General features: G+C 39.6%; 1 protein-coding gene across 23 annotated transcripts in view; it reads right to left on the minus strand.

The window, feature by feature from the left end:
* Positions 1-12,984, minus strand: part of Dlg1 (discs large MAGUK scaffold protein 1) — a 210,279-nt gene that overhangs the window by 97,130 nt on the left and 100,165 nt on the right. For 13 of the 23 annotated variants that reach the window (XM_037209803.1, XM_028894061.2, XM_028894058.2 and 10 more), the window contains one exon: positions 7,107-7,205. The exons of the other annotated variants lie outside the window; for them this stretch is intronic. In XM_037209803.1, the coding sequence (XP_037065698.1) occupies positions 7,107-7,205 (99 nt within the window). The remainder of the gene's footprint in view (positions 1-7,106; positions 7,206-12,984) is intronic. 23 annotated transcript variants of the gene reach the window in all.

Raw genomic sequence — 12,984 nt, forward strand, 5'->3', positions numbered from 1 at the left:
CAATACAGATAGATACAATCTCATAGCACCAAACTTAAAGCTACGCTACCAGCAAAAATAAAGGACAGGCCACTCTGACAGAAGGCAGAAAGTGTAGCTACAGAAAATAAACTAGTTTTACACAGTTGCACTAAACATCTAAAGTAAATTTCACACAGATTCTTTTGAGTGCTTAGTGCTTCCCTGTAAGCAAGGTCACTCATTCCAAGTTACCTCTTGTCCCATTAAGGTCTTCAAGGTCTTATGTTGGTCAGAGTAGCCCCTGCTTTCTGTTTTCTTATCATCTTAGGTGGGAAAAGAAAAACTCACTTCCTACATCTCACTCCAAAAGACACTTTATGTCAAGACCTGGTCCAAGATGTCTATCTCATAGTTATTCTGTGATATCTGACTATAGTAATCCAAATGAATATTCAAACTTTTTATCCAAGAGGACTATATGAGAAGTAATATAAAGAAAACATGTCATGAACAGTAGAAAGTTACACACATGCTTATCTATTATTGTTTATTAACGAATATAGCAACGTATGTGTTTTCACTTGACAAGAAAGCCCTATAAATCACTTAGAGGCTAGGGGAAGGGATAGTACAAAGGCAGAGATATTCCAGAGAAAAACAAATGGACGAGCCAGTAACAAATCGGACCTGTTAATAGTAACAGAGAGAGTTCATTTTACTGATCTATTTCATCATCAATAAAGTCTTTGGTAGTGATTGCTGCTATACCAAATTACAAAAATTCAGAATACACAGTAAGAGAAGCTAAAAAGTGGACGGAGTTAAGTACAAGTATTAACAACTAGAGGATCTAGGTAAAAGGATGAAACATCTTTGTACATTTTGCAACTTTATAAACCTGAAGTGATTTGAAAATACAGACCAATATAAAAACAAAAATCTAGAAAGCAATAAAGGAACTTCAGTCAAGTGTCAGTATACAATTACAAAAAAATTAATCCAGATAATTGCATTGATGCTATTTTATTTAAGATTACTCATAAAATGAAAACATATCCAGTCAGACAATACTACTGATACAATAATTTAAGACTCAATACTCTTTTGTATCGCAAAATTTGAAAAGTTCAGAGGTCATTATACCTCTAAGGTAATGACTCTCATTCAATAATGAAATTAACTGCTAACTTTTCTCCTGTAGAGTTACAGGCTCTTCCAGGAAGTCAATTATAATATTACTATATTTGTAAGTCCCCCTGATCCACAGGGCTTATCTCTCAAGATGTTGCACAGGTATTTAAAATAATCGGGTAGTAGTACTGTACCGTGTGTGTGTGTGTGTGTGTGTGTGTGTGTGTGTGTGTGTGTGTACCCATGATAAGTTTAATTTATAAATTAGTCACAGAAATAGATTATCAGTAATTAGTAATAAAATAAAACAACTTACAACATTATCTCATAATAAAACTTATTTAAAGTTTATGTGTCAATGGCTTCTAGAATTTTCTACTTAAGCCAAATCTCAGATGGGGAAGGATATTAACACATATGATTGGAACAATTACAACAACAACAAAAAAGAATAAAACCAACTTATTGTGAAGTGTGTGAGTATCAAAAGAGCTCCTCCACCAAGCACACCTCAAGCATGGAAGGGGAAAGAGGGAAGAGAGTGGGAGGGGAGTGGAGGGGGAGGAAGAGGTTGAGGGGGAGGGAGGAGAGAAAGAACGAGAGACCATCCAAGAGTGCACTAGGACAAAAGCATTTTGTCCAGATTTTAATCACAGAATAGTGCTTCAGGCTGACATGAGCAAGTCTAAAGCATCCACTGAGTGCAGAACACACCTCTGGATTATAAAGCTAGAACCATACAGACAAGTGGCTGCATCCCTAGCAGAAAGAGTCACATATCATCACATGCTTGATTTTTCAAGTGGAAAACTAGAGCTCTGAAAAATTGAGCAATTTCTTCCACTATCACATCTAGAAATGAGTGTGACAAAATAGTGGTGGGTTTAGGTCAGACTATGAAGTTCATGATGTTTCATTAATTTTAGGGAGCCATTCAATGTGTCTTGCCCTGTACCATTTGTAGTCAGCTTAAATGAAGTTCAAATGATATGATCAATATAAAAGCACTTTGTAAAAAGGAAAAACAATATAAGGTGTTTTTGTTTTTTGTGTTTTCTGGCCTGTGTGAAACTTACTATGTAGACCAGGCTGGTTTTGAGCTCACAGGGATCTGCCTATCTCTGCCCCCTCCTCTGCTTTAATGGTAGTATTCAAGGAATGCACTATGGTGTCTGACAGTCTTAAAAAATTATCCATCTATGTACCTTTCTTTCTTTGGGGGTTATTTGCCTAATCCTCAAACTTACTGGGAATGGGGTGGTGTAATCTCTCCCTTACAGATAAGGGGAGTATAGCATTTAGGAAGTGTAACCTGTCTGTGTTACAAAGACAGGACTAAACTCCGAATCTTTTGCCTTCCGCTTCTGTGCTGAATAGTTTTATGTCAATATGACACAAATTAAAGTCATCTGAGAGAAAGGAATATCATTGAGAAAATGCCTCCATAAGATGGAGCTGTAGGAAACCCTGCACGGCATCTTCTTAATTAGTGATTGATGCAAGGGTCCCCTGGATGGGCGGGGCCATCCCTGGGCTGGTGGTCCTGGGTTCTAGAAGAACACAGGACGGGAAAGCCACAGGCAGCAAGTCAGTAAGCAGCACCCCTCCGAGGCCTCTGCACCCCTCCGAGGCCTCTGCACCCCTCCGAGGCCTCTGCACCCCTCCGAGGCCTCTGCACCCCTCCGAGGCCTCTGCACCCCTCCGAGGCCTCTGCACCCCTCCGAGGCCTCTGCACCCCTCCGAGGCCTCTGCACCCCTCCGAGGCCTCTGCACCCCTCCGAGGCCTCTGCACCCCTCCGAGGCCTCTGCACCCCTCCATGGCCTCTGCACCCCTCCATGGCCTCTGCACCCCTCCAGCCTCTGCACCCCTCCGAGGCCTCTGCACCCCTCCAGGCCTCTGCACCCCTCCGAGGCCTCTGCACCCCTCCGAGGCCTCTGCACCCCTCCGAGGCCTCTGCACCCCTCCGAGGCCTCTGCACCCCTCCGAGGCCTCTGCACCCCTCCATGGCCTCTGCACCCCTCCGAGCCTCTGCACCCCTCCGAGGCCTCTGCACCCCTCCATGGCCTCTGCACCCCTCCGAGGCCTCTGCACCCTCCGAGGCCTCTGCACCCCTCCGAGGCCTCTGCACCCCTCCGAGGCCTCTGCACCCCTCCATGGCCTCTGCACCCCTCCGAGGCCTCTGCACCCCTCCGAGGCCTCTGCACCCCTCCATGGCCTCTGCACCCCTCCGAGCCTCTGCACCCTCCGAGGCCTCTGCACCCCTCCGAGGCCTCTGCACCCCTCCGAGGCCTCTGCACCCCCCCGAGGCCTCTGCACCGTTTAACTGCCTCCAGGTTCCTGCTCTGTGTGAGTTCCTGCCCTGACTTCTTTCAGGGATGGACAATGATGTGGATGTGTGAGCCAAATAAACCCTTTCCTTCCCAACTTGCCTTTGGTTATGGTGTTTAAACACAGTAATAGCAGCCCTGACTTCTATTTCTTTACATCCTGATTCCTCTAAAAATAAAGTACAATTTAAAAGGTCAAGCCTGAGTTCTAAATTCTTTTAAAGATTTTTTTTTAATATTACATTTTTAAAGTACCTAATTTTTTTCACATAATAGATTTTGGTCATATTCTTTCCCCTCCCCAAGTTCTTCTTCCAGACCCTCCTCACCTTCCTACCTACCCAACTCCATGCGTTTTCCCCTTTCTCTCAAAATAAACAGAACAGAATTAAAAACAAAACAAAAACCCAACAACCCCAGAAAACAAAATAAAGACCCAGAAGACAGGAAAAAAAAAAAAAAAAAAAAAAAAAAACCAACCAAACAAAAACCATATCAGCCGGGCGGTGGTGGCGCACGCCTTTAATCCCAGCACTCGGGAGGCAGAGGCAGGCGGATCTCTGTGAGTTCGAGGCCAGCCTGGTCTACAAAGTGAGTTCCAGGAAAGGCGCAAAGCTACACAGGAAAACCCTGTCTTGAAAAAACGGGAAAAAAAAAAAAATCAAACAAAAAATCAGCAAACTATAACAACAAAAATCAATGGAGACCATTTTGTGTTAGTCAACTACTTCTGAGCCTGGGACATACCCTGGATTGTGGTTAATATATCCAGTGTCACTACACTGGAGAAAACTCATTTTCTCTCTCCCAGCAGGTCTCAACTGCAAACAGCTTCTTGGCCAGGGGTGGGACCCCATGTCTACTTACTTCCCCTTCTCTCTGCTGGGATTCCGTCTGACCTGAATTTGTACAAGAAGTCACAGTCTCTGAATTCCTATGTGCAGCAGCCCTACTGTGTCGAGAAGACTGCCCTAGTCATCCATCATGTCTAGCTTTCACAATTTTCTGCCTCTTCTTCGGCCCTGATCCCTGAGCCTAAAGGGGAGGAGGGTTGGATGAAGACATCCCATTGAGGGCTGAGTGCCTCACAGTCTCTCACTGTCTGCACACTGTCCAGTTGTGGTTCTCTGTGCTAAATCTCATTTGCAAGTCTCCGATGAAGGTTAAACAATGAAGATTTAATTTGTTTTTTTAAAGTATGTATATTTGTGAATCAGGTGCCTGTAGAGGCTAAAGAAAGTGTCACCTGACCTCAGTGCTGGGAACTGAACTTGGGTCTTCTATAAGAGCAGTACCTGCTTTTAACTGTTAAGCCAGCCTTTCAGCCCAAGTTACATATCCCTTAAAAGAATATGTTTCAGAATTTATCTGGGGACAAACATTTAAGTTCTATTAATTTTACAATAAACATGTTATACTTAATAATGAGACAATCCCATCATCTTTTCTCGTAGTATAGAGCATGTATCACCATCATCACCTAAGGATATCAATACTGGTTACAACTGAGGATATGGCTTTTCTTATACGTGCAGCATCACTGACTTTGTTTGCTTGTGCTTTGAGACACAGTCTCTATGTAGGCCTGGCTGTCCTGGATCTCACTCTGTAGACCACACTGGCCACGAACTCACAGAGATCCACCTGCCTCTGCCTCCCCAGTGCTGGGATTTAAGGTGTGAGTCACCACACCTGGCCACTCACTGACTTTTAAATTTATTCATTTGTTCTCTCTCTCTCTCTCTCACTCACTCACTTACTCACTCACTCACTCACTCAAAAAACTTAAGCAGATAGTATGAGGGGATTATGTGCAAAGGTACTGTGCAGATAACACCTATTCTCTTTTTCACTGGGAACTGAAATCAGGACTCCCCATACCTCATCTATCAGTCAGGTTCCTAATCACTGCAAAACCTCTCAATCCAGAACTACTACTACTCTAGCAATGCAGATTAGCCAACAGACTTTATCACCGTAAACTATCCAGTTACACACCAGTAATTGGTTGGAATGAGTTGAAAACAAGTCAGACTGACTTATAAACTTTTGTTTTTTAACTACAAGCCTATGATTGTTTCAACAATTTACGGTAATAGTGGACTGCTAAGTTAGGGACACCGAGTAAGTAAATGAAAGAACCTAAAAACAGAGCAGAAACCTGTACAAAATTTCAAGGGATTCTAGCAAACTATTTTAACATAAAAAGTACAAGGATCAAGTAAAATAAGCTTTCAAATCTTCTTTTGAAAAAAATGTTATACTATTAGACACTTAAAAACATATATTAATCTTTACCATGTTATAACAACTTTTAGATTGCTGATTGCTCATTCTTTGCAATCTGAAAATAATATGTATCTGGATTTACCTATTCATGATGGCTTCATAATGACTAAATTCTTAATGATTTCTACAAAAGGTGAAGACTTTGAAGTCATAATATAGTATAATTCAGTCATTATGATACATACATCTCACTATACTACTGATGATTTCTCCTAGAATCTCAGTATGGCTACTTTGTCTGATTTTCAGGTTCCCCCCACAAGGTTTCTCTGTCTAGCTGTCTTGGAACTTGATTTGCAGACCAGGCTCAAACTCACAGAGATCCTCCTGCCTCTGCCTCCCGAGTGCTGGGATTAAGGCGTGCGTTGCCGCCGCCGCCGTCGCCACCACCAGGCTGATGTTCAGTTTTTAGCCTAAGATAAGCCCTAAAATGTGAGAGACCCCAACTGCTCTCATTTCCCTCGCAGTGGGGCTCGTTTGAAGCTGTAATTAGACTCACTCACACAATGTCTACCTACCTAGATTTATGTCACTGTCAATTTCAGCAAACATGTCTATAAACACATGTTTTACATTATGAGCAATACTGGAAGCTCTTAAACAAAAGATCATTAATACTACACTTACTACTAATTTTACTGAATATTAATATGTGTTGCAAGGGCAATAAAATGTCAGCAAATCACTCCTTCCAACTAATAAAATTCTAAAAATAAAAAAAATCATCAAATTCGCTGACATCTGACTACAATTTTACTTTTTTCTCACTGTTCCATAAGCTTTAAAAAAGTAGACTTTAGTTTGGAGCAGTATTTACAGAAGTTACAAAGACTATAAGTATCTCACACAGAAGCAGAGCATCATGGCGGACATCTACATCCCAGCACTCAGGAGGAGGCCCAGCATCAAGGCCAACAAGGACGACACAGGGCCCTGTCCTAAAACAGGGTTTTCATGTAACTGAGATACACTCTACATCAATACATGTAAAGCATGGGAGTTAACCAAATAACAAAAGGCTGAGTATTTCCAAAGACAAATCTACATTGAGAAACAGCGCCATATAAAAGAATGGATCTGGCAAAAGAACAGGACCACTAATTGCAGAAATTAGACAAGTTTATAGAAACAAAACCATAGAACTTACTTTGAACACTGTTACAAGTACAAAGGCATGTTAACAAATCTCCAAACGTTTAATATAAGCTCAGAATGCACTTCGTTTCATAGACTACCAAATAAAAGCTAGTGTTGAACCTATCTTAAATCCCAACTGAAGTCAAAGCAAATTAATATATCTAATGAAAAAAAAAATACTTCAACAGTTTTAAAGGAATACAAATAAAACATTGAAAGCAAATTAACTTTTTATAAAGAAAAAAGAAACCAATAAAAACCTGTGGTGCGTTGGGCAGGACGACAGTACTCTCAGCAGGGGCGGGCAGGGCAGGGGTCACAGGGACAGTGGGAGAGGAGGGAGGAACAGCTTCTGTGGGCTAAAATCACCAATGACAAAAAATCAGGAAAAAACATCAAATAAAAAAGACATAAACAGAAAGTTGTACCATAAAGATAAATTATAGTTCTCCATATAATAATTAAAAAGTGAGAAAATTATTAAGGTATTACTTTAGTTAGTTAAGTAATGAAACTGTCCTATGGCTATTTCAGCAACAATTATGACCTCAACTTACAACATCAGTGTCTATGGTTAAGAAGATCTGTTCTTTAGAATGTACCAACAAAGACAATCAATCATGCACTATTTAATGATATGATTGTTTTATAGACAGGTTGCAAATTTTTTTCTAGCATCCAGAAGCTATCTGATTATTTTTCCTTTTCACATTAAAAAAAAAAAATTAGCCTACCATGCAAATGTTTATGAATACACAGGAAAAGATTTAAAAAAATCTCCAAACAGAATTATTATCATTTAAAATAATCCATACTATTAAAACTCTTGCTTCCGAGAACAGTAAATAACCTGCCTAATGTTCCTGTGAAGTCATTATCCCAGTTACCACTGGCTCCTTCATGTGATCTACTCGACAAAAGTGGAGGGAAAAGCACAGAGGTGTTTCGGCAATTTAAACCAATAAACTGTAATACTTTGTATACTTAATTACTGTCTGGCTTGATTATTGTTAAGAGTATTATGTAATATGCACACAAAATATATTTTCTAACAAAATTATACTACTATAAACACATTAACTCAAAAATACAAATGAAATATAATGTAAGAAAACATTTAAAATCAAGCAGATAGGGAGACAATGGATACTAACAGAGACTTAAAGCAAAGAAGAAAAATTAAGATGAAGCTACTTTGCTTGTCACTGATAAAATTATATTAATAACTACTGTTTATAACATCAGTCAAGATTCATTAAAGATGTATAAAGCCACGTGTGGATGGTGCACTGGTTGAGGCATAATTCAAGGACAGCCTGAACTCATAGTAATATGTATTATTATACAATAATACTGTCTCAAAACCAAAACCAACCAATCAAACAAAAGACTAAATGAAGATTTGAACAGAAAATTTTACAAAGTCTTACAAGTGTGCAAATGCAAACCAAAGCTAGTGAGTTGGCATTTTATACATACTAAGGAATGGGGTTATTCAAACAAAATGACAAAAATCAAAGTAACAAGTGGCGGCAACGATGAAACTAAAACCCTTGTGATACTGCTGTGTGTGTATAAAATGGCACAGGTTGGGGTTGGAGAGATGTCAGCAGTTAAGAGCCCTGGCTGCTCTTCCAGGGGACCCAGGTTCAATTTCCAGCACCCACATGGCAGCTCAAAACTGTTAACTCCTGTTCCAGGGGATTCAGCATCCTCACACAGACACACATGCAGGCAGAATACCAATGCATATAAATAAAAAAAAAAATAGATTATTAAAAAAATAAAATAAAATGGCACAGGTATTTGTGGAAAACAATTTAGTGGTTCTTCAAAAGCAGCCATGGAACTATGGTGTGATCTAGTAATTCTACTTCTAAACAACTAAAGAGTGGGAAAAAAGATTCAACTACTTGTATACAATGTCCAAGGCAGTGTCATTCCCAAAAGTCAAAGGTGAACGAACAATTCAAGTGTACATATATACAGATAATCAACAATATGTGGAATATACCTATAATGGACTACGATTCAGCCTTACAAAAGAAACACATTCTGGCACATGATATTACATGGGTGGACCTTGAAGACTTTATGTAGGTAAAATGAACATACCACAAATTGGTTCTACTTATACACACTTTATTATAATAATATTTTAAAGATGACTATCACATCCTATCACATTGCTAATGGATATTTAAATCCACACAAAGTTTAGAAAAAGTAACTTACCAGTAAATACCTGTATTAAAAACTGCCTCAAGTCTGACTTAGCAGTTTAATGTAGTCTTAAGGAACAATTTAAAAAGATATTCTCTGAGATATTCTCTGGAGAAGAGTTTATAACTGGGGAATTGTGGAATATTATAAATATCCTAAGGTATCTCAAGTAGTGCTAACCATTAACATCAAATGTTTTGAGCAATTAATCTATAATAGCTTATTAATCAGATGGAATACTGCTTATAATATTAAAAGAGAGAGGAAACAGAAAGAAAGGTTTGAAATGTTAACAAATGGGGTCAGGATCATGACTGTTTCCTTTCTTGCTTTTATTTTGAACTTGATTTCTCCAATTGTTCACAATAAATACACAGAGACATTATAAATACAGGGTGAGGGAGGAAGATTGGTGCATACTAACACAAAATAAATCATCTTTCACCAGCACACTCTCTGTAAGACAAACAAATGAACGTGCTCTAAAGACACTGCAAATCTCAGTAATGCTGGAAGAATATTAACACTGATAAATGAGCTTAAATTGATGGATTCTGCTATCTGAATTTCTTATTTTCCTTTCAAACAGATTTTTAGCCATTAGATTTTATGGTGAAAAAAAAATCAATCTCCCCTCCCCCCTGAAGAAGTAATTCTTAAAATGAGGGATGACATTTGCATAATATTGTGAATATACTTAATGTCACTAAGTTATATACTTAAAAGGCTAAAATAAGTGGCTGGAGAGATGGCTAAGAGGTTAAAAGCATTAACTCAGAAGCTGGGTTTGAGTCTCAGTTACCCACATGGGTGACCCTGGTTCCAGGGGACCTGACGTCGTTTGCCGTGGAAAGCAGACACACTGACATACATGTAGGCAAAGCACCCAGACATGAAAAACATGTATCTAAAAGGCTGAAGTGAAAACTGTATGCTATGTTACTTCACCACAAAGGAAGAAAGTACACCGAATTAAGAGGGTATGGCTTTGACTTGAAGCTTCAGTCACTATTTCTACTTCTGAATTCTGTCTTTGAAGGTTAGAATTAAAAACTTAAATGGTAGGCAAACAATTTTCACTCAGATACTCCCACGACCTTTAAAATGATTCATGACAAAGCCCAGAGGAAGAATGGTTTTGAAAGAATTGTTGCTAGATCACTTGGATGTACATGCTGAAAGAACATGTGAATACAGATTCCTAGTTTCAACCCCAGAGAGAAGCAACCCAAACCCTCTAGAAGGCAATATGGTAAGACACCACCGCCTTTGTAGAGAAGGCGACTTACTGAACAGAGAAGTAGACATTGCTCGAACCAAAGCAGGGTAAGGAGATGCTATCAGCTGTGAGCAAGGAATGGTGGGAGTGAGCACTGTGCCATAGGGCGTGGTAGCCGGGACAGGGTGAGGGCGGTGTTGTATGGGCACAGCAGCATAAAAGCCTGGCATGAGGCTCAACGATCCCAGTGGAATACAGAAGCAACCTGTAGATGCTGAAGCAGTGAGGAAATGGAGAGTGAGGGGAGGTGTGAAGGGAGATTTCACGCTAATAAGTGAGTATAGAAAGGGCAATGGGAGCAAGGTTTCTCATGTTAGACAAGTAAAGCTGTAAATTATGAGAACAGAGAAAAATCAGGACAGACCTATGCTGTTAGACCAGATCTGGAAGTACTGGTATAAACATAATGGTTTTTCAATACATATAGAAACAAAACTAAAATACAGGCATAAATGTATTTCCCAGATCTGCCTCACTGAGAACAACTAGGACACTTACTACCTCAAAGCCTAGACTTGTATCTAGTACCCAGGTCTTGATTTTTAAATACCCATCCTCAAATAAGAAAACAAAAGAGTAGTCCTTACAGAAATGGCTGGCTCCAGTGCTAGGATCCGGTGAGTGTGACATCACCTGGACATCCTGCTATCGGCCCCAAAGTAAGTAAGTACTCCAAGAAAAACAGTTATCAAAGGGCCTAAAAAAACATCCTGAAGGGCTGCCACCTGGGAAACACCCAAGACTCAAAATAAATAATAACTGTATTAGATTAGTATTAGTATTAGAAGAATATTAGAGACTTTTCTTTTGCTGTGATAACCATGACCAAAAGACTTAAGGAAAAAGGAATTTATTCTGGCTTATGGTTCTAAAAGGCTAGAGTCCACAATGGCAAGAAGTGGTAACATGCTGGTAAGAGCAAGAAGCCGGCGGGTCTCTTTATTCATCCATACACAGGAAGCATTGAGAGACATCAAGTGGGGTGAGGCTATACAATCTCATAGCCCGCCCCCCAGTGATGCACTTCTACAGCAAGGCTGTACCCACCTAAGGATTCTATTATCTCCCCAAACAGTACCACTTACTGAACAAGTGCTGAAAAACTTGGGCCTATGGGAGAGATACTCTCATTCAAGCTACTAGAGTAACAGTGGCCTAAAACTCAATAAATAAGATAGGAGAGTCTATATTGAATAAATGCACATAGGAATTAATAAACAAAATGCATTTCCTAGAAATAAAATGCTAATTAAAAAGTGTAGAAGAAATGGTGAAATTATCAAATCATCATCATGTTATAATTCATTTAAGAAATAGCAATGGATGCTTAAACTTCCTCTTGCTGTTGCTAAGTGAAACTTCCATTTCATTTTACTTGACGAACATCTGAATGGGACACAGACGCGGACGAACGGGGACACATACACACACACACACACACACACACACACACACGCACACGCACACGCACACGCACGCGCACACGCACACGCGCACGCACGCACGCACACACCATACATTATGTATCCCCTCAAAATACTAACCTGGATAAATCCAACAGATACTATCCTAATAAAGTAATCAGAGGTAACTTTACAGTAACAGGCAAAGTGAAACGAAATACTATCTCAGAGGAGACAATGACAACACTAACTTTGGTGGCAAACACAATTAACTGCATCTAATCAAACAGCCGACCCAAACCAAGCGATAATACTACAAAACAACTGGTCATAGTCATCATAACTGTGATAATTATTTCTTACAATGTTTGTTCAGTTTTGATGAGATTTAGTAAAACTACTATAAACTGTCCATATTTTAACTTTTATCGTGTATGGGTGTTTTGGCTGAAGTATGTCTTTATCCCACACATATGTACTGCCTGAAGAGCACAGCAGAAGGGGTCAGATCCCCTGGAAGTTACAAACAGGGGTGAGCGGCCATGTGGGTCCTGGGAATTGAACCAGGATCCTCTCGAAGAACAGCCAGTGCTCTTCACCATGGAGCTATCTCTGCAGCCCCCAGAGTACATATTTAACATATGCAATTTGATGAGTCGACACATAGGAAATCGATGATCACAATGCACCCTGTGTATATATATATCCACCACCTACAAGAGCTTCCCTGTGTTCCTTTGCTGTTTTAGTTTTGAGTTGTTAGAACACCAAAAGTATTTGATTTTTAAATGTCTCAAAATACCATAATGTAATATCCTTTTCTTATACTGGTATTAATTTCTTGGTAATGGTCTAGTAGTAAAAAAGTACTACTATATTAGTAGTGCTCACTAGAGTCCTAATACTAGGTAAGAGTAACAGATCAAATAAAACCAGGTAAAGCTACAGGCTTACCTCAAATTTCAAAGCACAAGAAATATATCCACTGGTCAGCTGCTCCCTAAATCCCTTTATGACAAACTATTATTCTTTTTATATTACATTTCAACCCCACTGTACTGCTCTTTTCAGGGCCTGTTCTAGAATCTATCTCCTTTGGGAAAGGATCTAAATATTGTTTCTTAAAAAAAAAAAAAAAACAAACCCTAAAATACCCTATGACATCTTAATCTATCTTGCTGTCTATAAGACACCTGGAGTTAAGAATTCTGTGGAAGAACACATGCCCTACCT

This window comes from Peromyscus leucopus, chromosome 12 (genome assembly GCF_004664715.2).
Source record: "Peromyscus leucopus breed LL Stock chromosome 12, UCI_PerLeu_2.1, whole genome shotgun sequence".
NCBI classification, from domain to species: Eukaryota; Metazoa; Chordata; class Mammalia; order Rodentia; family Cricetidae; genus Peromyscus; species Peromyscus leucopus.